The sequence below is a fragment of the Sycon ciliatum genome, chromosome 9 (genome assembly GCF_964019385.1).
Source record: "Sycon ciliatum chromosome 9, ocSycCili1.1, whole genome shotgun sequence".
NCBI lineage: Eukaryota > Metazoa > Porifera > Calcarea > Leucosolenida > Sycettidae > Sycon > Sycon ciliatum.
In genome coordinates, this window is record NC_088651.1 from 244,509 (window position 1) to 270,696 (window position 26,188).

Here is a 26,188-nt window from a genome sequence, read left to right on the forward strand (position 1 = left end):
TGTGCAGACTTTTTTGTTTAGTTCATTCTCTCATATCAGCTACTGAAGTGCCAGACGTTACGGGCGCTTCGGTGTACCGGGCACCCTTTCGACGAGTTTCAGTGGAAATATTACCACTCTTTTGTCACTTTTTGTGGAAATAGTGACGTCATATGCCATATCTATAATATATCTATGGCCTTTCCCCACCAATGTATGTGATTCGGAATTGCGGACATTTCAAAGTTACGGGCAGTGCAAGGTCCCAGACCGCTCGGATAAAAGAGGTATGAGTGTAGTTCATTCTCTCATGTCCTCAGCCAGAAGTAGTCACTGATGAGTTCTGGAGAAAACGAATCAGTGTCCGTTGGTTGTGGATTGGTTGTGTTTAATAACTTTCTATCAATACTGTTTTATGTTTGTTTGTGTTTCCACGGGACCCAGTACTTTGGCCTGAGCCTTTCTCTCTCTTTCTCCCGTCTTTCCTTGACTGAACTGCACTCAGACCATGTCCTCATTTGCTTTCTCATGTCTAAAATTCGTCAGTTTTGAAGGAGTTTGTCGTCTCTTAAATGAGGAATTCGGGTGGGCACACCCATTCCCATAGCGCTGCACATCCGAACCAGATCCGTTATTTCACAACGTTTCGGCACTTGGCCATCATCAGGTAATACGAACAATGAATTCCTTATTTCCTTATTTCAGAGATGAAGCTGCAAAAAGCCTCAGCCCTTCTTCAGACTTGTCATATCTGCTTATTGTTTGTTTGTTTGCTTGCAGCTGTCAATCGATTTGAGCTCAGAGACAGCGGTTATATTTGGATTAGGGAATGTGGCCATGGATGTGGCAATGATGCTTCTATCGCCTATCTCTTTTCTTGAGGTACTGCTGCATGTGTAGATTGTGCGTGCGTGTGTGTGTGTGTGTGTGAGTGTGTGTGTGTGTGAGTGTGTGTGTATGAGTATGTGTGTGTGTGTGTGTGTGTGTGTGTGTGTGTGTGCGTACGTGTGTACGTGTGTTAGTGTGTGTATGTGTGTGTGGGGGGGGGGGGGCACGCGGGCGCCCGCCCCCGTGTGTGTGTGCGCATGATATTCTGCTCAGTTTGTTGACTGCGTACATCTGAGCACGGTTTGTGCATGCACAGAGGCTTACTTCATGTATAGTATATCCTTGTCTGTTCTGAAAGCCACCCCAATGGAACAGTATTGTCTCAATCAGTGATATGCACGCTTCTCCTGCTGTGTGTGCGCATGCGCGCGCGTGCGTGTGTGTGTGTGTGTGTACATGTGTGCGCACGCAACCACACACACACATGTATGTTTGTCTGTGTGGTGTATAGAAAACAGACATATCGGAGCACGCATTGGAACAGCTCAGGAAGAGCAACGTAAAGAAGGTCTACCTGGTCGGACGCCGCGGTCCACTACAGGTACGACTGTTTTCATGGCTACAAATAAGGAATGGTGAGCGCACATGCTCTCTCCCCGGGCACTGCAAAGTCACAACTCAGTTCACAGTATCACTTTCGACACCTTACAAATAAATTCAAATTTTGTGTATAACTGCTCCTTGGCAGACTTGGCCAGATCCTTGCAAGGTGGTGGCGTTCCTACGGATGCCGGAAACTCGGCCGCTAGCCGAGTCTCACGCGAACCATGAATTTTTTTGGCAGACTTCCGCGTCATATTGCATCCTGATGATGGCAATTTGCGGAAACGTCGAAAATGACACGGTGAACTGAATTGTGACTTTGCAGTGTCCAGGGAAAGAGCATGTGTGCTCACCACGTCTCTTTGAGTTATGAAGCTGCAGGATGCATCGTCCCTATTTACATACAAATAAAGTGGAGCAAATCTTTAGTGCTGCGACTCCGAATAACGAAGCTCTGCCCTCTTGGACATTGAGCATTGTGTGAGCAGTGGATTCACAGCAGGTAGAGGTTGTGTATTTTGAACTGTGTTTTTACCGACTTGTGCCTCGTGACCTGCATTTCAGGCTGCGTTCACCATCAAGGAATGCAGAGAGCTGATACGCCTAGCGGACTGTCGACCTCGCTTCTCAACGGCGGACTTTGAGCATCTCACCGAGCAAGGTACCGTTTCCCAAACTCCAACACAGCCACTTGCACATCATGACATGTATGGAACTTCACTCCTCAGCCACAATAGCGGTCTCTTTATTGAGAACCAAATCAATTTATATTCCACCAAATGTTCGGGGTTGGCCATCAGCAGGGTGGTAACATCTCACTCTATACTGCACAATGTATTGTATTGTATTGTATTGTTTATTTACGGATTCTCCAGAGGTAAATGGATACCTATCATGATGACTGTAGTGTTTCTAACATCGCTGTCTGTGTGTTATTCTTCCAGAAATGGCTTTGTCCTCTCCATGTATGCTCCACCTCCCTGGTGCTAGAGTGACGTGAGCTATTAGCACATAACGTTACTGGGTCTCACGTAGACTGATTGTCAGCGTTTGGCAGCGCACGCTGTGGCATGCACAATGCCTGGTGTAGTGTTTCTAACAGCGCTCTCTATGTGTCGTGTTTGTTCTTGCAGAAATGGCCAAGCTGGAACGTCCTCGCAAACGCCTTACAAAGTTACTGCACGACACGGCCATGTAAGGACACTCAGCCTGAAAATCTGTTTGTTAGTACAGTGGTGTTCAATGTATTCCGATCAAGCAAGTCAATGTCATGCCGGCACGGCTGTCTATGGGGCTTGAAAGTGATGACGTCATAAGTCAAAAATCTGACAACAAAATAACGACCTTTGGATCCACTTGAGTCCAGTTTTTGTATGGGTCCATACACGTTTGGGTGGTTTTCCTTCGCAGCATAGTGACACATCCACCGGTAGTGATTGGACTACAAAGCCCTCCCGGTCCTGGACTCACACCTACCGGTGGATGTGTCACTATGCTGCGAAGGAAAACCACCCAAACGTGTATGGGCCCATACAAATACTGGACCCAAGTGTATCCAAAGGTCGTCATTTGTCGTTAGATTTTGACTTCTGACGTCATCACTTTCAAGCCCTATTGAGCCCTACAACCTGTGAACACTGTATGGGATATGAACAGGGGCAGGGCACAACATTGATTCACACGTTGTCGGATTTCACCTGGCTGTCATCTTTGGACGTGCCAGGAGATGGTGTTTAGATCAATATACACACATGTGGGCATGCACGTACACGTACATATATATGCACAAGTGGACACACACATGCACACATGCATGCACGTGCACACACGCACGCACACACACGCTCGCGCACACAAACACACACACACACACACACTTGCTCTTGTACTTGTTGCTCACTTCCAAAACTGGTCACGTGGGTCTCCCCGGGAGAGGGGAGAGAGACTCAAAAGGAATCTTGGAAAGATGACTCGGCTGTTGAACCGCTCAACGGCCGATACCCCCTGAAATACCCAAAAACTCTGGGTGGACTTGAAAATGATCCCCCTTATGGGCTCACCACACCTCAGTAAGTGGGTGAGGACAAGGTGCAGAAAAAAAGGATTGACGGCATCAGGGTATCCGTCCCGGGATCCAACTGCAGTTACCCCTGCCCCCAGTGAAGGTAATCCTTGCTACTAGTGTGGGTGGCTAAATCAGAGTGGATCTGATAAAAGCTTCACTAGGACCATTGATACTTCAAATAGAAAGTATATGAACCCTGGAACCAACAAAGGTGGCAGGTACAACATTACACCTTCAAGCAGTCGAGCTCGTTGGCAACAGACCCGACACAATCAGGCATAAGTGTACCCACCAACTAGGGCTGCAACGAATATTCTATTTCACAAACGAACGAATACTCATCCGTAACGAACGGGTAACGAATATTCTCTCAGAATGCTCAATTACTTCTAAAGCGGGATTCACGGAAGCTTTTTTTGCGATGCGACACGCGATGCGACGCGATCTGCGACGGCCGCGTGCGATGCGAACTCGCGAAATACCATTCACAGAAGAAGTCAGTCAGTGATGCGACAACATCTTGCTGATTTGGCTACGTCACCATGATATTCGCGCGGTTTGATACAACTTGTACAAATTTATAGGCAACTCTTGAACCTTTGTACAACTTTGCTGTAGAAAAGGTCAAAATCGTACGCCAAATCGCTTATCGCATCGCATCGCATGCGATGGCCCAGTTGCGGCAGTTGCGTGGGGTGCGACATGGCTGCGATTTGGGGTTTTCCCGGTTTCGCGCCTGTCGCATCGCGTGTCGCATCGCAAAAAAGATTCTGTGAATCCCGCTTAAGGATGAAACAGATCATTTAAATAGGACCGAAATTGAATTTTTTGTAAATGAATCGAATATTCGATACCAAAAGAACCTTAGAAAGTGTTTGGCTAGTCCCAGGTTGTTCTAGACCAAGTAGATGTCTAGTGGAGTCATGTCCACTACTCTTGTGAGTCATAGTCCCCTTTCTCAACACATAACACATGTACATATCACTCCATCTGTTCAAGAATTACTACAATAGATCGACACGAGCAGAGTTTGCGCACGTGTCAAAACGAACGAATATTCTAAAGGGGAAAATATTCCTTCTATCGGGTTCCAAACGAATATCAATCGAATATCAATCGAATATTCCTTGCAGCCCTACCACCAACCGAACTAGCTGGCCAACACACACAAACACCCACACCCACACCCACACAAGCACATGCCAACCATCATGTTGCTCATCTTGTCCATTGGTGTGTCTGTCCAGGATTGCACCATCTGAATCTGAGCAACAGCGCCGAAATCAAGCAGCGAAAGAATTTGAAATGCTCTTCTGTCGATCTCCTGTGGAGGTGGTTGCTGATGTTGATGGAGCCAAAGCATCTGGAGTAAAGCTTGAAGTTAATAGGATTCAGGTGAGCTGCGACACAGCATTATATTCTAAGTACTGTAGCGCACATTGAAATCCGTTGAGAAGTCAAGCAGCTACGGGGTGCTGGCCTTACAACCGTGGGCACATCTGGTCCATGTTTACAGTGTCTACAGATACATGACATAGTGCATGTACGCACTAAAAGCAGTAAGGGCGCTGGCCCCGGTCCTTCCAGCGGATTTCAATGTCCATGATAGTACAGTATATACCGTATTGAGCAGGGAGTGGTGCTGTCTTGCAGGTTCACCGAGTGGAGAGTTCTACGACAGGCTCCGCGTGTGTTGCGGATGGCAGGCGTGAGTCCTTCAAGTGTCAAGTTCGGCAGGAAGCATGTGCACGTGGAAGCAACCAACTTAGAGCACCATATTTTCTTTAAATTAGTAAAAGCTCAGGTCTCCAATAATAGCCCATTTCTACACAAAAAGTCCAGGTCTGTGCTGCTCAATGAAAACCAGTCACGTCACTCAAGTACACGCCGGGCGTTGCACAACCCTAGACCTGCAAACACTGGGCTGCGAAATGATACAAGGTGCAAACTTGAGTGACGCGACTGGATTTTATTGAGCAGAACTGTAGTAGAGCGAGTACGGTTTAAAGCATGCTCCACTATGCAGTAGTACAGCGATTACATAGAGTAGTGCAACAAGCCATCGAAAATTCATGACGTGTATGCATTCAACCTTTCTGTGTTTGTGTGTGTGTGTGTGTGTGTGTGTGTGTGTGTGTGTGTGCTTGTGTTTGTGTGTGTGCGCGCGTGCATGCGCGCATGTGCGTTTACGTGTTCACACACATGTTTTTGCATTCAGGATGGCAAGGCGGTTGCCACGGGAGAATTTGAAACACTGAATTGTGGACTGGTACGGTAGTGGTGATTCTCATGCAGCACCAACCAGGGAGTAGTAAAAGACCGGTATTTTACTACTCCCTGGTTGATGCCAGAGAGTAGTAAAATACTGGTATTTTACTACTCTCTGGTTGATTTTTGTATTGAACGACCAAGACTCTTTTGCGGGCAGAGTAAGCGGCATATTGCAAACAAAGACAGTTCACTGCGTACATGCTCTGGCACCATCCTCACGGCTAGAGGCGTGGCTTAATGCTGATATCATGAGCTGCTGATGTGCGCATGGTAGCCGTCAGGTCTCGCAGCTCGTTGTGCCGCAGAGATGGATAGCCACCTACTGGGCAAGACAGAGCGTGCGGGACAGTTAAGCACAGCTCTGTGGGAGGTGGCGCGTAGACCAACCGTAGCGGAGGCAGACAGCATCTCGAAACGCGCCCTTGTGTAGCAAGAACCCATGATGCTTGAGTGGCCGACAGGTGAGCCAGTTAGACACACCCTTTTCAGCCGCAAGATCCATGGACCTCTGCAGGTCTCCATCCATGCCATCGTACAACTCCTTGGCATGACGCTGCTCCGTCTTCCTGGCATCTACCCTGGCTTTAGCTTTGGCTGCCCTGGTGTTGTCCGCCTCCCCCTGTGGCAGCACATGCTGGCTCAACTGAATGCGCTGAACCAAGCTCTCGGTGATGGTTAAGGAGGAAGGAAACTGGTTCACTAGGGATATTGGGGAGACAATCCCCATGCCTGCCTCCGTAGCGGCATGGGAGCGCGAGAACTTGGCGTTCCGTTTCTCCGGGCTCAGGGCGACCAAGAGGAGCCGGAATGAACGGCTCGGAGATGGTGGACTCCAGCTGCTCGAGGTGCGGAGCAATGCCTGGCATTGTGTGGGTGTACGTGTTTGTATGGTTGCAGGGCAGCCGGGTGACTCTGGCGTGTTTCCAACATCTCTGTTTGCTACGGTGCGTGCACTGTTGTTCGAAATTTCGGCGACAGGGCTAGAAATTTGTGAACATTGAAAAGATGTTTGTGTACAGCCAGCAGCGCGGGCAGATAATACAATTGAACTACAAGAAGAAAGAGAAGAAGACGTATCGCTGGAGGTATTGGATACAGCTGCGCTTTCACAACCTATGCTATCTACCCTAGCCGCGGCGGCCTCACTGCTGGTGGTCGTCGGGACTTGCCATGGTCGGAAACGGGGCGGTTCTGACACCGGCTGGTCTTCGCAGGCACACAGTTAGAACATTTGCGTTTCACCTTCACACACGCACGTCCCATGCAGGTGCCGTTGCCGTTGCACCGGCAACATGGGCCACCCTACATGGCTGGTGTGTCAGTTGCGTGTCCTGGTGTCACGATCGGGCAAAATCAGCTCCACTAGTTGCATAAGACCAGAGCTCGGAAAAACACGACCATCACAGTCACTCCCTGGCTGATTTCTTTTGTAAAAGAAAGAGAAAAAAGGCCCAACCCTGCCCTGTCAGTTACACGGACGTACGGGGGTCACCATGGCGAATAATAATGGTAAGAACACGAAGCGTCGAAAGTGGAATAGGTGCACAGCAAAGCACAGTAGAAAAGAAATCCAAAGCAACAATAAACAAGGAAACATATTTTAACAACAACGATTGTAATTCCAAATCCTGGTGATTACGTGCTTTTGAAGTAAAAAAAAAAGTACTACTATAAACCGGCATTCGACACCGAACACACAACTGCCTCAAGACCGGATAGCCGCTTCAGCCACCACGCTCACGACAGAGGTGTCCATGGCTAGCAGGGGACGAATTCGCCGTGCGCCCCGCAAACAAGCAATGCTGGATCTCGGAAGGGCAAAAACAGTAGCGGAGGTAGACAGCATCTTGAAATGCGCCACAAAGCCGCCACATCCAATCGGGCTTGGTTGTCAGTGATTGCAGTTCAGTACTGCAGCCCCTCTCCAGTTAGCGGCTGGAGTCGAGGCTCGACTGCCACATTCGTGGCAACTCTCTTGAGCAGATTCGCTGTCACGTCACGAAGCTCGTTGTGACGGATTGTTGGGTAGCCGCCAGTGCTGCAGGAAAGAGCGTGGGTCACATCGAATGGCTCACCACACACACGCACGCGCGCACGCACGCACGCACGCACGCACACACACACACACACACACACACACGCTGATGGTAGGCGGCTGGGCTGCCATTCATACCGCTGAGCTAGACCATCCCTGAACTCACTCTTGGACAGTGAGAACTCGTGAGCCTTCAGTGGAGGGCAGGTTAGCCAGCTGGATGCTCCAGATTCGCGGGCCAGGTGGATAGTACGCTGCAGGCTTTCAGGAGCTGCGCTGATGAACGACGCAGCAGCCTCCTGAATACGGCGGCGGGCTTCATTGCGTACCCTGGTCTTCATGTGGCTGACGGTGGCTAGCACATTATCAAGCTGTGGGCGCTGAGCGACGATGTTCTCAACGAGCGACGAGGTGACGGATCGAGAGGAACAATACTGCGTCCCCAGTGGGGTCGGGTCGAGCACACCGAGACCGCCTTCACGGCAGGGGAGGGAGAAGCCCTCGTTGATGCCTGGGAGTAGTAAAATACTGGTATTTTACTACTCACTGGTTGATGCCGGGAGTAGTAAAATACTGGTATTTTAGTACTCCATGGTTGATGATGCCAGGGAGTAGTAAAATACCGGTATTTTACTACTCCCTGGTTGATGATGCCAGGGAGTAGTACAATGCCGGTATTTTACTACTCCCTGGTATAAAGTTATAATACCATGACTAATGTGTTGCTACCGGTATGTACAGTAAAACCTGGCCTAACCGAACACCCTTGGACTTGGTACAGTGGAAACTGTCCTGATATGACAGGATTCCGCTTGATCCAGGGGTGCACTTTCGATCCACAACACTTTGGTGCATGAAAATTAGTCCGGTCAATGCAGGGTTCCGCTTGCTACAGGGTCAGGCAAACACAGGTTTTACTGTAGTCGCAATCTCACTGCTTTCTAAGTTTCTAGTAGGGGTGAAACGAGTATATCGAATACTCGAGCACTCGCTCGAAAATTTGAAAAGAGCAAGTACTCGTTTCGCAAAGAATAGAAACGTTCTAGTCAGCAGCACTTTGTAGGAAGGTTCTTTCACTCCCTGTCTTCCCCTGGCACTCTCCAACCTTGTGCAGGTATTTGCTCTCCTTCACGTTTTCAGTCCAAACCAAGGCTGGGGCTCAGTTGTCATGGCAGCAACTGGCATAGGTGTTGCAAAAGAAAGATCCACGAGCGGGATTCAAATTAACCCAGCACCCCAGTCTTTCCGGGACAGTGCCCTACCGATTAGGTTACCGGGGATCACACACACCTGTGGCTCCTTCTTGCTACATACTGTAGGTCGACAAATATTCAGCGCATATTTATATTCAGCTAGTTTCGGCCAGGGGATTTTTGGCCGAAAATTGATTGCGGCTGAAATTTAGTTTGCAAGGTTCAGTGTGAAAGTATAGACAGGCAGTAGCAGTACAGATTGAAATTTTAAGGCGGCCAAATGCGTTTCAGCTGGCCCTGGGAGGCCGAAATTTAGAGGCACCGCAAATTTGTAGGCATACAGTCGGTGAAGGTCATCACCAGTGTGGTCAGTGAAGTCTAGCCCTGTAGTTTATCTGTTATGTTTGGTCAGGATGGCCAGGATCAACCAAGACCTCAATTCCACAAACAGGGCTCTCAGCTGCACAAAATAGATAAAAGCACAGGAAAACCTGTCAAGGCAACCGCTCGGATAAAGCGACCACCTGTCCTAGAAGACCACTGCAACCAGGACCAAGGGATGCTATTTCCAGTCGAATAACCTTGGATAAGGCGACCACCTGGTCACAGAGACCACGTTTTGAAGGTCCCTTGAGCGGTCGTCTTAGACAGGTTTCACTATACGGCCAATATTATTTTGCCCATTGGGCAGCATCGGGGTAATTTCGTGGAATGGGGAGGTGTTTACAAGTGGAAAGAAAACGCTGCAGTGGAGTTGGAGTGTTCTTAGGAAAATCATCAACTAGCTCTACAATAAGCAGTCCGTGTGATGTGACACGGGAACCTGTAGTCTTGTCTACAGCGCTGCTCAATGAAATCGGATTGCGCGAGTCAAGTAGTTGCCGCCCTGCACCAGTTCACATTCCAGTGTTTGTCCCAAGTCTAGGGCTGCACAACGCCCTGTACCAGTTCACATTCCAGTGTTTGTCCCATGTCTAGTGCTGCACAACGCCCTGTACCAGTTCACATTCCAGTGTTTGTCCCATGTCTAGGGCTGCACAACGCCCTGTACCAGTTCACATTCCAGTGTTTGTCCCATGTCTAGGGCTGCACAACGCCCTGTACCAGTTCACATTCCAGTGTTTGTCCCATGTCTAGGGCTGCACAACGCCCTGTACCAGTTCACATTCCAGTGTTTTTCCCATGTCTAGGGCTGCACAACGCCCTGTACCAGTTCACATTCCAGTGTTTTTCCCATGTCTAGGGCTGCACAACGCCCTGTACCAGTTCACATTCCAGTGTTTGTCCCATGTCTAGGGCTGCACAACGCCCTGTACCAGTTCACATTCCACTGTTTGTCCCATGTCTAGGGCTGCACAATGCCCTGTACCAGTTCACATTCCAGTGTTTTTCCCATGTCTAGGGCTGCACAACGCCCTGTACCAGTTCACATTCCAGTGTTTGTCCCATGTCTAGGGCTGCACAACGCCCTGTACCAGTTCACATTCCAGTGTTTTTCCCATGTCTAGGGCTGCACAACGCCCTGTACCAGTTCACATTCCAGTGTTTTCCCCATGTCTAGGGCTGCACAACGCCCTGTACCAGTTCACATTCCAGTGTTTGTCCCATGTCTAGGGCTGCACAACGCCCTGTACCAGTTCACATTCCACTGTTTGTCCCATGTCTAGGGCTGCACAATGCCCTGTACCAGTTCACATTCCAGTGTTTTTCCCATGTCTAGGGCTGCACAACGCCCTGTACCAGTTCACATTCCGGTGTTTGTCCCATGTCTAGGGCTGCACAACGCCCTGCACCATTTCACATCCCAGTGTTTGTCCCAGGTCTAGGGCTGCACAACGCCCTGCACCATTTCACATTCCAGTGTTTGTCCCAGGTCTAGGGATGCACAACGCCCTGTACCAGTTCACATTCCAGTATTCTCAGGTCTAGGGATGCACAGCGCCTGGCGTTGCATTGACTCACTTGATTGGATTTCATCGAGCTGCGCTGTAGATGGTGAAATCCACTAACGAATCTGCCCATTGCGCAATGACGTGATTTGTACCATGAACACCCCACACAGCCACCTGGGCATGGTCGTGTGTGGTGTCGAACAGTGCATTGCTGATCCTAACGTACTCACACAACACCCCAACAGCCACCTGGGCATGGTCGTCTGGGGGGTGTTGAACAGCGCATCCCTGATCCTAGCGCACTCGCATGCGTTACTCATGCCTTCCATATTTGGCAATGCGCAATTGGGTTATTCCTGTGCTTCTTTGGTGTGTCTTGTGTGCGCAGGTGTTTCGCAGTATCGGTTATCGAGGTGTCGGTCTTGATCCCGAGTCAGACGAGCTGTTACAGTTTGATGAGCGCAGCGGTGTAGTTCCTAACAACTCCGGTAGAACGCAATGTCCTGGTGAGTGTGGTACTGTGTGTGTGTGTGTGTGTGTGTGTGTGTGTGTGTTTGTGTGTGTGCGCGCTCATGCGCATGCGTTTGTATAGGTATGTGTATGTGCATTTGTGTTTGTGTGTGTGTGTTCCTGCTGCATGTTCATGCCCATGTTTGTGTGTGTACGTACATTTTTTCTGTCTTTGCTCAATCACCACCTATTCTCATCGTGTTGTGCTGCTCCCCCCCCCCCCCCCCCCCACACACACAGGTGTGTATTGCAGTGGCTGGATCAAGCATGGTCCCAGCGGCACCATAGTCGATACCCTACAGGACGCGCTGGAGACTGCTGATACCATTCTGTATGATATCAATCAGAAGAAGGACGGCATCAGTAGTGAACATGGTACTAGCACCGACCATGAGAGTGCTCCGAACACGTCAACAGCCTCCGATAGTCTACTCAAGATGATGGAGCAGAAAGGTAGGGTCACTTGTACGCAGGTCAGCATTCTCTCCTGCTCTTGTAGTAGTTAAGCACTCTCGTGTGGGGTAGTGCCTTTGCTGTTTGCGTTATGCAGAGCTCACTGACTTGTCAGTTTGAGCACTTTCGCAAGGTACGTTCGGGCCTGGTGTAAGTCTGGCTTTGGAAAATTTATTTTTCATTTCTATCAGGTTCGGCCTAATTTTGTCTGTGCTGCGCTGACGAGTCCACAAAGGACGAAACAGCATGCTGTCTGGAGATGGAGCAGGTCAGAATGAATGTTGATGTATGGTCTATCTCCATCGCCAAACATGTGTTCTGTGACTACCCCATGGGCCAGAGACAGCTGGTCTTTCAACACAGGTGGTCTTTGATTCTTTGTATACAGGTCTGAATGTGTATTGGTGTACATGTATGATCTGAGAACACTGGTCCCTATAGACAGGTGGCCTCTCTATACAGGTCTGAATGTGTGTTCATATACATGTATGGTCTGAGATCACTGGTCTCTAAAGACAGGTGATCACTGGATGCAGGTCTGAATGTGTATCGATGTGTGGTCTTGGGTCTATAGTTTCAGAACACTGTTCTCTGAAGACAGGTGATCACTGGATGCAGGCTGTGCCCTAGTCATAATAAACCAAGTGAAGTTTGCACATCTGCGTTACCACTGGCTGTATGTTGAGAAACACAACCAGCTTGGGAAGTTTCGTTTGTGCCAGGCCCTGACCATGCCTGACTATACATGTGCCAGTTATAACAAACAATATACCGTTCAGCGGCTTTCACTCATCTAAGAGCTTGTTGATTGCTGTCCGAAGCCAAATCAGAATTCAAAAACAGAATGAATCCTAGGAAAATTCAAAGAAAACCAGGGAATACCAATAAACTCAATAGGAAATTTCGAACTTTGAAAACTTCAATAGAAAACGCATGAAATCAAACTTTGTAAAAAGTGAACTTGCGACCAGTAGGTGAATCCAAAAGAAAAAAAAGATCAAGAAAAGTATCCAAGATGTCCGTGTTTCTGGACGATTTTTTAGTGAAGTTCAATTCTATGGAAATTTGAGTATTTCGTAGAAATCAAGAATCAGAGGGAGAAACCCTTGAATGCCCATACCATAATGAACCATGGGTGGTTCACTGTCTGTTGGGTTGAAATTTCTCAACCCAATGCAAACTAGGACAGTGGAAATGGGAGCAAATGTGCATACGGGCACCTGTGTGTGTGTGCGTGCGTGAGAGAGTGTGTGTGTGTGTGTGAGAGAGAGAGATTGTGTGAGAGAGAGAGTGTGTGTGTGAGAGAGAGAGAGAGAGAGAGAGAGAGAGAGAGTGTGTGTGAGAGAGAGAGAGAGAGAGAGAGAGAGAGCGAGAGAGAGAGAGAGAGAGAGAGAGAGAGAGAGAGAGAGAGAGAGAGAGAGAGAGAGAGAGAGAGAGAGAGAGAGAGCGAGAGAGAGAGAGTGTGTGTGTGAGAGAGAGAGAGAGAGACAAAGAGAGAGAGTGAGAAAGAGACCCAAAGACAGACAGATGGGGTGAGCGATCAATCAACGGACAGATCGATGCTGTGAGAAGCTATTTCTACCGCCGATGCCTAGACATTAGTTGAGCGGCTCATTCTACTATAGGACTGCGTGATTCCCATCATCTTACCACCATCATCTTTATCTACAGCCGACGGCGCATTCTCCTTGGTACTAGCGACTGTACGGAGGACGTTAGTGTGCGGCCTGACATTCGGCCCATAGCCTGTTGCTGTTGCTCTTGTGCTAGTAATCATGGTGTGTGACCCAGGACAATCAGGATTGGCCGTGACAACAGGGTTGCGTTGCGATAACGGTCCCCTCGCTGTTGCTGCTGCTGCTGCTGCAGCTTGCGTATTCTCTGTGGGAAGCAACTCGGAAAGAGTTGGACTGTGAGCCATGGCAGCTGTATCAGCCATGTGACGGGTCTCAGCTCTAGGAATTCTTTCACTCTCTGGAGGAGGGCAGGGTAGAGTGTGACTGTCAGCCATGTTAGCAGCAGTGTTGTGACTGGCCCCTGTTCTAGGAGTTCTCTCGCTCTCGTCCACCACGCTGTGGTCACTACCGGCGGCGGCGGTGGTGGTGTGGAGTTGCACGCTGAACACTCGTGCGGACGCTGCCACAAAGTGCCCAGTACTGCGAGTATTCGTATAGTTGCTGCCGCCGCTGTTGATGCTGTTGTTGCTGCTGCTGCTGCTGCTGCTGCTGCCGCTGATGTTCTGTGTGGCGCTTGCCGTAGCGGGATAGCCAGCCGTTGCCGCTGCGACGTCTCCGTCCGTATTCGGCCAATCACGTTCGGTCGCCACGGTGGTGAAGGGTTCTCCAGTGGCTGTAGCGTGACTGCTACTACAGCTGCTGGCGTCGTCGCTGCCATTGTTAGCGAGGTACTTGGCGTAGCGGTAGCGCGGTATACGGCGCCAGTGGGGTAGGCCCGGTGTGTTAGCCGGCAGGAGACTGGTTTTCGGAGTAACCTGGAATGGACGCCGAGCGATCTTGCGGGCCGATTCTGAGCTGTGGTGGTGCGACTGCGGCTGCTGCTGTCCTGTGTGTTCACGTGCGTTGGTGGTTTGCTCTGGTCCGCTGGTGGTGGCGGTGTTGTTGTTGTTGTTGTTGTTGTTGTGGGGTGTATCGTTGCTGGTGGTGATAGGGCTGGTTTGGGTGGTGGTCGTGCTCTCCGCTGTCGACTGGACCGATGTTCCGGCAACTGCCTGCTTTGACGCGATGGCGAGTGGCTTGCTGGTAGGTACAGCGCTGTTGCTGTTGCTGGTGGTGGTGATGGTGCTGCTGGTGGTGTTGCTGTTGCTGTTGCTGTTGGTTGTGGTGCTGCTGCTGGCGATGGTAGTGATGGTGGTGTTGCTGGTACCAGTAATGTCAGTAGGATGGTGCATGTGGTCTGTTGTTACACATGGCTCCAGTTGCTCCGCTTGCCAGGGAGTGCTGTTGGTGGTTGTGCTGATACCAGTGTCCGTGTCAGCAGGATGGTGCACGTGGTGTGTTGTTACACAGGGCTCCAGTCGCTGCGCTTGCCAGGGAGTGCTACAAGTGTCGCCGCATGGTGGTGGTACGATAGCGTTTGCACTGTGTCGTGTCGACTCCTGACTCTGCCGACGACGAAGACAACCACCTTGCATGGTAGGCTCTGCCACTGCTTCTGCTGCTGAACCTTCATCATTGCTGTTGTTTTGTGTCATGACGTCGGTGTTATGTAGCGGCGCGGGCCCACCATTGGAAGCAGACAGCGCACTCTGTGACGGATCACTTGTCACTGGTGTGCTCTCTGAGCGGTTAGCAGTCACCACTGGACTGGGCTGGCGGCGAATAGGGTGTGCAAGGTCAATACTGTCCCCACTGGAAGCATGTATTAGTAATGGGTTTTCCTGAGTTTTCCGGAGCACAACTTTGCTACCAGTCCTGGTGACGATAGCAGCTGATCCAATAGCTACCCTGGCTGAGCTGCTCTTGTCCAGTGTATGCGCTAATTCCGTAGCTACCCCGGTTGAACTCATTTTGTCCGTTGCATGGCTCGGTCCACCGTGATCACTGCTGGAAACATTCATCGTATTGCTATGGTGCTGGCTTGTTATGGGTGTATGAGCCGATCCAGTAGCTATTCCATTATTGGAAGCAGAGAGCGCACTCTGTGACGGTTCACTTGTTGCTGGTATTGCTGGTGTGCTCTCTGAGTGGTTAGCAGTCACGACTGAACTGGGTTGGCGGCGAATAGGGTGCGCAAGGTCAATACTGTCCCCACTGGAAGCATGTATTAATAATGGGTTTTCCTGAGTTTTCCGGAGCACAACTTTTCTACCAGTCCTGGTGGCAATAGCAGCCGATCCGGTAGTTACCCCGGCTGAGCTGCTCCTGTCCAGTGTATGCGCTGATCTGGTAGCTACCTCGGCTGAGCTTCTGGTGTCTAGTGCATGGTCTGATCCACCATGACCACTGCTGGACACATTCATAGTGTTGCTATGATGTCGGTGTGTTATGGGTGTATGAGCCGATCCAGTAGCTATCCCGGCTGACCTGCCCTTGTCCGTTGTATACGCTGATCCGGTAGCTATCCCGGTTGAACTCCTTGTGTCCGTTGTATATTCCGGTTCACCGAGATCACCGCTGGACACTCCCATTGCGTTGATATGATGTTGGCTTGTTATGGGTGTATGAGCCGATCCAGTAGCTATTCCATTATTGGAAGCAGACAGCGCACTCTGTGGCGGATCACTTATCACTGGTGTGCTCTCTGAGCGGTTAGCAGTCACCACTGGACTGGGCTGGCGGCGAATAGGGTGCGCAAGGTCAATACTGTCCCCACTGGAAGCATGTATTAATAATGGGTTTTCCTGAGTTTTCCGGAGCACAACTTTTCTTCCAGTCCTGGTGGCAATAGCAGCCGATCCAATAGCTACCCTGGCTGAGCTGCTCTTGTCCAGTGTATGCGCTGATCCGGTAGCTACCTCGGCTGAGCTTCTGGTGTCCAGTGTATGCGGTGATCCAGTAGCTACCCCGGCTGCACTCATTGTGTATGTTGTACGGTCTAATCCACGGAGACCACTGCTGGACACTCCCATTGCGTTGCTATGGCGTTGGCTTGTTATGGATGTATGAGCCGATCCAGTAGCTATTCCGGCTGAACTCATTGTGTGTGTTGTATGATCTGTGGCATCTGTGCTACTGCAAAGCTGGTTTTGACCCGGGCTACAGCTGGCAAGGTCGCGTGTTGCGAGACGTTCGGATGCGTGATCGTTTGTGCCATGATCCCGGACATTTGTGGTGTCGTAACGCACGTGTGGAGCGCCTTCAGGGCCACCGGTATTGAAAGCAGAGTGTGGTGGTACCTGGAGCGCTGTTGCGTGTGATACAGCTGTGGAGGTACATCCACCGGTATTGAAAGCAGAGTGCGGTGGTAGCTGGAGCGCTGCTGCATGTGATGGAGGTATGATGGTACTGTCACTGCTGGAAGACTTCTGTTCCTGTGTCCGCAGCAAGCCTCTACATCTGATGACGTTTGATGACAAGCGGTTTTGTTCACTCTGCAGGGACTGCTGCTGCTGCTGCTGCTGGTGATGGTTGTAGAAGCAGCAAGGATTCACGCGGTTTCTACCATCATGGCACCGTGAATACGGCGGGTCTGGGTGTGGCTGCTGCGCGGCGCTCGTGTGCCGCGAGTAGAAGTCACCGACGTCCGCCAATCCCATCATCTGTAGCTGGTGTTGTCCCTCCTCGGACAGGTCAGACTCTATCCGGCCCTGCTGCTCTTGTTGTTCCTGCTGGTCCATGCTGTCTGTTAGGGGTGGTAGGTAGAATGTGAAGGACGGGTCGCAGTTGCCCTCGAAAACCCGCTGGTATTGCTGGTACGGGAGCACTGCTCGTGGAGGGAGACGTCTCAGTATCGCTTCATGTTGTCGCTTTTTCCACAGCCAGTCCTTGTACTCTTGCAAATAGGCTGCGCGGCCCTCATCTGTGAACTGCTGTGGGTGCTGGATGTATGGATAGCTATTGTAGGGGAGTACAGGATCTAAGCTTTGCAGCTGTGCTATCCACTCGTGATGCTGTTGGCGGTACTGAGCGGCCGAACTCTGTTCATCTCCTTGCTGCTGCTGCTGCTGCTGGTGCTGCCGAAGGTTTTGCTGGTGCTCCTCGGTTCCATCGTCGTCTTCGCTGTCGTAACGCTCCTCCGAGCCTTCATCCATGCCGTGTCCTGCTGCTGCTCCGTCCACCGGCTGGTGCTGCTGCTGCTGGTGACCGCGCTGCTCTGATGATGCTGGTGCTGATGCTGGTGGTGACTTTTGTGTCGTAGTGTCTGGACTGCCTGCTGTCTGATCTCCTCTGCTGCTGCTACCACCACCATCATTACCATGGTGACGGCCGCGGTGGTTGTGATGGCGACGGGGTGCGGCGTGGGTGTAGCTGGGCCATGCAGCGCCCGCGGGCATGAGCTCTAGCAGATGCCGGGCTATGCGCTCCAGCACATGGCCCTCTTCTTGCAGCCTCTCCTGGTGCAGCGCCTGGTGGCAGCGGAGCTCGGCCAACGACAGCCATCGCTCTTGCGGCGTGGCTGCCCAGGGCTTGTCTCCACAGCGGTACAGGAGTTTGTCGTACTCCGACTGCATGACATCCATGTACATGTCTGAGTCGGCTTTCATGTCCCTGTTCTTTTTCTCGCGGTGCCGCGCTTCTTCCATGATGGCCTCAACGAGCTCAGCGAGCTTGTGTGTTACATCCTGTGTGTTGCCTGCCCTCTCCGTTCCACTGCTGCTGTCGTCGTCATGGTGATGGCTTTTTCTTGCCACAGCCAGCCACTCAGGGGTGGAGATGTCGCTCTCCTCCGTAGTGCTGCTGTTGTTTTCACAAACACGTTCTGCGCTACGCATGGCCACCACCGGCTCCTCGACTGTGCATGGCGGTGGTGACGGTTTCGGCGCCCGCTGCGCGTTGTACTGCGTCGTGGAGTACTGCGGCGATTGGAGGCCGATAGACGGCAGGTTGAGGCTCGGACAGCTGGGCGGAGAAGGGGGAATGTTGTGGAATGACACGTGCCGTTTGGTCGCAGCAGCAGTGCCTTTACCTGCACTACCCGCAGCGGCGGCCGTAGTAGGTTGTGACGGATGCCGTTGAGATTGCTGTGCTTCGGCCTGTGAGGGTCGTGAAGTCGGATTGTTTCCTGTCATTGTTGCTGCTGCTGTCCTTCTCGCACACTCCTCTTCTGGTCGCCTTGTTGTTGTGGTGCCATGGTGTGCTCCCGGCGCGGTTGTTACTGTAGCCGTGGCGACGGACGCCTGCTCCAGACGGCGGCGGGGAAAGTCGCCGACGCCTCTTGACTGGGCACCGCCACTGCCAGTGGCTGCGTTGGCGGTGGTTGTAGTGCCCTCCTGTGTGCCTGCGTTAGCACGCGCTGTAGTAGTAGTCACCGTCATTGTCGCACGGAGCCGCTCGGGGTTTTCGCCGCGATTCCCGACGGCATGTCTCGAGCGAGTCACCATGCCGACAAAGCTGCTCACGCTGTGCGAGTTGTAGTCGTAGTCGTCGTCCGACGTGCCGCCGGTGTTCGTCCGTGCAGCTGTCGTGTGCTCTCTCCGTTCCATTGCCTTCTGCATCTCCCGGATATCCTCGGCGGTCGGCTGCTTGATAGGCGAAATGAGCACCTTGACCTTGTTGCCAGACGAGTTTGAAGAGATCTCGGACGTAGACAAAGCGTTTGTGTCAGAACCGCTGCTGCATGCTGGGCCGGTGGCGGTGACTCTGTTTGCCGATGCTCTAGATGGTTGTTTGGTGTCCGCAGCGTTGCTGCTGGTATTGGTGACTGTTTGCGAGGGTTGCTGCTGGTGATGCTGTGTTGATGTTCTTGTGTATGTACCAGCATGCTGTTGATTTGGGACTTGGGTGTAGCTTGCTGGCTTGTTGGTGCCAGATATGGTGCTGACATTCTCTGCTGCTGCTGCTGCTGGTGGCATTGGTTGTCGTGGTGATGTACCGGTGATGCCTGCACGCTTCGCACCATTACCATGACGACCACCACCACCACCACCATCACTGCCATCGTGAGTTACATCGCAACTCTTCGCTGGCTGACACGGCGGCTGATCACCGTACTGCGCACAAACCTCATCAGTCCCTACACCCAATCCCTCTACTAAGTCCGGCGCTGCCCCCGACAATGCCGATTGCTCTTCTCCCTGGGCTGTCACGGCAGCAGGATCACGTTCTTGTGTAGTCGCATTGCTGCTCGGCAGCTGTGGGGTGCGAGTAGCTGCACCTAGCTTGCGCAGCAGAAGCTCTAGCATACCTCCAGGACAGCCTAGTCTGGAGTAGCATGGTGAGTTGGTGTTGGTGGTGCGTTGAGACAGGACACTGCCTGCTGCTACGCCCGCTGCCCTCGCGCCCAGCGGACCGCGCAGAAGACGCTGGATGTTCTGCCGTGCCGCGTTGCTGAGCTGCTGTCTCCGCGTGCGCTTCTTCTCCGGACTGTTGCGCCCTCTCCGCCTGCCTGCCGGATGCCCTGTGGGTGATACGGGCTTGATGCTGGACCCGGTCGACCTGGGGCCCATAGCCCCCGACCTGGGGCTGATCGACCCAATACCTCCTGCCCTGGGGCCGATACTTCCCGTCTTGGGGCTTGTGGTTTCCGGCACTGCCGTTCGACGTGGCGGCGAGTGCTTTGCCTTTGAAATCAGAGCTTGATGATGTGGACTGCAATGGTGGTGGTGCTGTTGTAGTTGTTGTTGCTGCTGTTGCTGCGGCTGTTCAACGCGTGTAGGTGTTGTGGCTATGTGCTGTTGTCCATGTTCCAGCTGCTGGGACTGCGTGGCATCTAGCCTGCTCGGTGTGCTCATGGACGCGTCTGTGTTGTCGTACTTTGCGCCGGGACGGTGCGGTTCTGTCACACGTTGCTGGCGAGTGGATATTGCAGAATTAGTATGAGCAACAGCAGCAGCAGAAGCAGCTGCCATTGAGCATGCTGTGTCGTTGTGGGAATGGCTTGTGTTGCGGGTATTCCCCATGCTGGAATTTACCTTTGCAGTAGTTGTAGCATGCAGTTCACGCTTGTTTTGTTGCTGCTGCTGCTCCTGTTGCTGTTGCTGTTGCTGCTGCTGCTGCTGCTGCTGCTGCTGGTGCTGATGGTGCTGGTCGTAGTGACCTTGTTCTTGTTGTTGCTGTTGCTGGTGGTGGCACTCTTGGCTCTTTTGCTGGCGCACTCCTTCTCCGTATTGGCATCCACCGTCCTCAGCACTGCAATCTTGGGCAGCACCTGGGTTTTGCCGAGTGTGTATGTTTGAATCTGTATCGTCGTGGTGTCTGTGCACGCGACTGTCTGTTCCGTTGTTGCCGGCGGGGCTGGTATTGCCCTTGCCTTCGCCCGTGTGTCTGTGTACGTGTTCCGGGCAGCGGTGGTGCTCGGAACTGAGAGAGCGCCTGCCCGTCTGATGGTGGCACGTGCTGCGTGAACTCTCCGCGGCGGCGCATTGCTGCCCTCGTCCCGGTGTGCGTTCCATCGAGCGAGCCTTGCGCCCACCGTTGCTGCCGCCGCTGCTACGTGCTGGCGTTGTGTTTCCTTGTAAGCTGTCATGGTGTGGCTGATATGGTGTGTTGTTATTGCACATAGCAGTTGTGTTCCCTGATAGGCTGTAAGGATGTGGCCCATACGGTGTGTTGTTACGGTGTGTAGTGGTCTGACTCATGCACCCTTCTCTAGGGTACTGGTCATCAGGGTTACAATCACCTTGGATGCTGGCAATCATGCGGTTATGCGTAGCCAGGTCCACTGCTATGGCTTCAGGCGTATCCATGTCGACACGGCGGGAGTGCATTGCACATGTGTTGACGTCTGTGTAGTGGTGGTGGTTGTGCTCACTGGCGTTTGTCACCATCGACTGGCTAGTCTTTGGTTGACAAGTATGCTCCTGCTGCTGCTGCTGCTGCTGCTGCTGGTGATGGTGGTCGTAGTGTTGGTATTGCTGTTGGTGATGTTGCTGCTGCTGCTGTTGGTGTTGTTGATGGTGGTGTTCTTGATGGTATTGGTGCTGCTGCTGCTGCTGGTCATAGTGTTGCTTGTGTTGATGGCGTTGCCGAGCCGATTGCTGTATCTGCTGTGCAGCACTGACAGAGTACTGTGTACCTCCACCACCTCCGCATTGCCCAGCCTTGCCACCAGTAATCCCTGCTGAACAATCCACGATGTCATTCGGTGTGGGCATGACGTAATCACCTGTACTGATGACATCACTACAGACATTTCCACCACCACCGGCAGCGAGGCACGGCACACCTTGGGCGACGGCTGCGCTATTATTGCTATGGCCACTGCTGACCGACTCCAGCCATTGGTCGACTTTGTTGATGCTGCGAGCGGAGTTCCGTGTGCCGCTGACACTCCTGCTCCTGCCGTTACCATGCGTACCAGCACCGTTGTAGCACGCTGCGGCGGTGTGGCGGCTCTGAGCGGAGTCCGCACAACGACTGGCTAGCGGGCACGCGGACACGGAGCGGTGCGAGCGAGATTCTCGCGCGGACCCGGAGCGGAGGCCGCTAGGCATGGCGACGGTGCTCAGCACGGCTGTTGCTGGGGTAACGGACTGAGCAGCCTGGTGATATCCATCCGTAGCTTGTGGTAGCGGTGGCGGTGGCAGCTGCGGATGTCCTTGACCTTGATGTTGCCGGTGACTGGTGATGGAGTTGTGTTCTTCAAGGTTGTGATTGCAGTGCGAGTTTGACAGTGATGCCTGCGATGCCCTACCGCCTTCAAGGATACGATTACAATGTGAGTTTGGCAATGCTACCTGCGATGCTGCACTGTCTTCAAGGTTACGATCACAATGTAAGTTTGACAAAGCTGCTGCATGCGATGCTCTGCCACCGATGCTGGCAGACTGCGGCGGTGTGACTGCCCTCGGAAAGCGTCTTTGGTTGTCATGTGATCCGCTCGTCGGTGCGTGTCGAGTGTGTTGTTGTATTGCCACCGATGACGACGTCAAACAGCCGGCACCACCGCTGCCGACTGTGGTGATGCATGGCGACTGGGCTTTAAGGCAGCCTCCGCCTCGGCCGCGGCGTCGGTGGTGGCTTCGATGCACGTCCTCGCCGTCAATCGACGGCGAGTCACTGGTCGCGTCATCGTTGCAGCCCTGCGGACACTGCGATGACTTCATCCCCCTAGATAGCGTTGCCATGGCGGCGGTATCGCTGTGCAGTAGCGGAGGCCCTGTAGCCCAGGTGTCGTCGCATCCGTCCACCCAGGACGGCGTGGCCGTGTGCGTTTCATTGGGTAGAGTGTTTAGCTCGCACGACGGTAGCGTTAGATTGGGGTTGGACGACTGACGGCTGCTCGGGTAGAAGTCGTCCGATGGTGACACTGTGTATTGCCACTGCTGCTGCTGGTGGTGGTGTTGGTGGTGCTGGTGGTGTTGCTGGTGGTGCTGCTGGTGGTGTCGCTGCTGCTGTTGCTGCTGGTGATGTCGCTGCTGCTGCTGTTGCTGCTGTTGTTGCTGCTGCTGGTGTTGTTGCTGATGTGTTGCTGATAGCGGCATTGGCTGGATCTCCTCTTGCAAGTGCTGCTGCTGTGGTGCTCCACCGCTCTCTTGCAAGTTCCGGCGCTTGGTGAGACGATAGCGCGCCGCATTGGAGCGGAATCGAGAACGCGTCAGCACACACGAGTCGATCGGCGGCTGGTTCATCGGCAGCTGGTTCACTGCACTGCCTTCGCTGATGTAATGCTGCTTACGTCCACCGTGGAGCGGTGACCGAGCTGGTACGGCTGGCGCTGCTGCGTCTGCATCGTCATAGCAATTGCTTGTGGTAGCTATGTCTGCTGGTGCTACTGTTGCCATAGCAGCCGCTGACATCGAACCGTTCATTGCCGCTGGTAAAGTATGTTGCTGGATAGGTGTAGCTCCTGGCATCATTATTGTTGTTGCTGTTGCTGATATTGGTGCGGTTGCTGGCATGACCGGTGCTGCCGCTCTGGGTTGTTTTGGTGGCAGGTTGGTGATGATGCTGTGCAGACGCTTGAATCCCTGCATGACGCTGTCGTTATCCGTCGTCCTCTCCGTGCCATGACCATCGTCATGGTAATGATGTGCTTCTGACCCTGATGTCGTCATGGCAATTGCCCGGCCGTTGTGGTTGTCGTGGTACAGGCGCTGTTGCTGCTGCTGTTGTTGTTGTTGCTGCTGGTGATGCTGCTGTTGCTGTTGCTGCAATGCGGACGTCTCGTAAAGGTGAATTGCTGTGGTGTGGGCGGTGGATGGTTCGCTATCGTCCGTCAGGCTATACGCGGCCAGTTGTGATGGAGTTGTGCTCTGGGCCGCTAACCTGGCTGGATCACTGCTGGTCACCGCGGCGACGACGACGGGTAGTCTAGGTTCTGCAGCCGCCGTCGTGCCGGAGGTAGAGTGCATCATCATCATCTGATGGTGATCGTGATGATTAGCTGTGTCCGCTTGCTGCTGCTGGTGCTGGAGCTGCTGCTGCTGTTGTATGGTTGGCGTAGCTGTTGTGAAATTGTTCGCAGGAGTGGTGGTCATCATCGTCGTCTGATGCTGCTGCTGCTGATGATGATGATGGTGAGCTGTGTCCGCTTGCTGCTGCTGCCGGAGCTGCTGCTGCTGTAAGCTGGGCGTAGCTGTTGTGAAATTAATCGCAGGAGTGGTGGTGGCGGCAGTGGTGATGTTTGTGTCTGCCGGCTGCTCAGCCGCAGTCTCTCTGCTCGTCTGGTGCTGGCGTTGCTTGCAGGTGCCGCTGTGACTCAACTGGTAGAGCGCTGCGTTCGCGATGGCCACATTGCCACCAGCAGCAGCAGCAGCAGAATAGGCCAGCGGTGTGCTGTTGCTGTGTCCGTTCTGAGTGACACGTGTGCGTCGTATCTCAGTCGAGTATGTATCACCGTCGTCGGGATGGCATAGGTTGGCAACATGGCTGGTATCAGGAGCAGAATTAGCCAGCGGTGCGCTGTTGCTGTGTGCGTTCGGAGTGACGCGGGCACGCCGCATTTCAGTCGAGAATGTATCACCGTCGTCAGGATAGCGCGGGGTAGCAACATGGCTAACACCACCACCACCGTCGTGATCGCTATTGGCCGCAGAACCACCACTGCTCCGCTGACGCATGGCCACCATCTCACCACCACCACTACCGTGGTGTTGTTGGTGGTGGTGGTGATTCGTAGCTGGGTGAGGAGCATGGATATCACAGTGCTGCTGTTGGTGGTGCTGTTGGGTAGACGGTGTGCTGTGATAGCCTGGATGAGTGGCATGCAAAGGGCGGTCACCATCTTCGGTCGTGCAGTACGGATCAACAAGATGGTCGGTAGCAGCATTGTCTGCACGCTCGACCATATCCGCGTGGAAGCAGGCAGCTTGTCTACTGTCTCTTAGCGCAGTCTGTGCTGCTCGGGTGTGCTCGTTTGTAACACTCTGAGCGGATACATACTCGGATACATACTGCCGGTCCCTCCCCGTTGGTCTTCCTCGCGTTGGCTCGCTCCGCACGGCAGTGGAGTTTGACCGGCCGACTTTCTCCACCTGTATGAGACGCGAGCTGCGCTGGAACCTAGCCAATTGCTGCATTATCATTGCGGAGCCAGGCATTGGGTTGCCGTGGCAATGTGGACTCCATGACAACAATGGTGTACCACGAGCAGTTGTCGGGTCGTGTTGGCGTGCCAGTGTCACCATGGACACGGCATGCGCGGCCACCTGACCGGCTGGGTGTGAGGTGCCGCCGCCTGTGTCTCAGTATGGTCTTGCAATCGCTACAGATACACGGCGCGTGACTGGTGAATACCCAGCTGAAACACACACGATTGATGCGTACTTCTTACCGCGCTGCACGAGTGTTTACGCCAGTCACCAATGCCTCGGTGGTCCTGCTATGGCTAGTGTGTCCTGGCGATACCACGGGTGTCTGGAACGATTCGGATGCCACAAATGTCGAAGTGTGCCGGCGATACCACAGGTGTCTTGAAGTGTGATGGCGATGCAGCAGGTGTCTGGAACGATTGGCAAGCTCTCTGCTGCCTCCCTTCTACCAATCCACGGCTGTCAAAACACTACTGTTTACTATCTGAATGTGAACTTGCTTTTGTATCTCTGTGCCCCGTACCCTACTGCTGGGCAGAGCCTGCGAGCGCACGTGCGAGCGTGTCGCCACGGGTGTCTTGAACGACTGGGCTCCTCTCTGCTGCCTCTTGTACCTGTAAACAGCTGTCAAACACTACACCACTGTAGCATCTGGCTGCCAGCTCGTTTCTGTATCTCTCTGCCCCGCACCCTGGTGCTGGGTAGAGCGTGCGAGCGCGCGATTGCGTGTCACCCTTGTCCAGTGCTACCACCGAGTGACGTCGACAATGATCCTGGCGGCGATGCTCGCAGCTAGGCTGGCTGTTGCACAATCACTCTACTCTCCCGGCGATGCTCGATGATAGGCTGGCTGTTGCACAATCGCTCTGCTCTCTGCTTGCTCCTCTCTGTCACTCTCCCTGTACCTTCCTGTACTACCACTACTGGCAGCCTAAGCTCTGCACCCCTACCCTGGGGTTGTGCGGGCACGCACGTGCTCGCGTGTCACCCTCGTCCAGTGCTGGTAGTCTTGGCTAGCACCGTACAGTGCTGGTAGTCTTGGCTAGCACCGAGTAACACAACAGTACTGGTGGCAGTGATGATGGAGGATAGGCTGGCTGTTGGGCAATCACTCTGCTCCCTCTCCTTGCTCCAGTCTCAGTCTCCCTCTCTCACTACCACTACGTGACGTCAACAATGGTCCTGGTAGTGATGGAGGATAGGCTGGCTGTTGGGCAATCACTCTGCTCCCTCTCCTTACTCCAGTCTCAGTCTCCCTCTCTCACTACC

At 52.9% G+C, this 26,188-nt stretch overlaps 1 protein-coding gene across 1 annotated transcript in view; it reads left to right on the top strand.

Moving 5' to 3' along the window:
- Window positions 1-26,188, top strand: part of LOC135824522 (NADPH:adrenodoxin oxidoreductase, mitochondrial-like) — a 40,868-nt gene that overhangs the window by 8,685 nt on the left and 5,995 nt on the right. Inside the window, exons 6-13 of the mRNA XM_065337260.1 lie at window positions 760-861; window positions 1,319-1,408; window positions 1,975-2,071; window positions 2,544-2,604; window positions 4,723-4,870; window positions 5,694-5,744; window positions 11,255-11,372; window positions 11,617-11,829. Of these exons, the coding sequence (XP_065193332.1) occupies window positions 760-861; window positions 1,319-1,408; window positions 1,975-2,071; window positions 2,544-2,604; window positions 4,723-4,870; window positions 5,694-5,744; window positions 11,255-11,372; window positions 11,617-11,829 (880 nt within the window). The remainder of the gene's footprint in view (window positions 1-759; window positions 862-1,318; window positions 1,409-1,974; window positions 2,072-2,543; window positions 2,605-4,722; window positions 4,871-5,693; window positions 5,745-11,254; window positions 11,373-11,616; window positions 11,830-26,188) is intronic.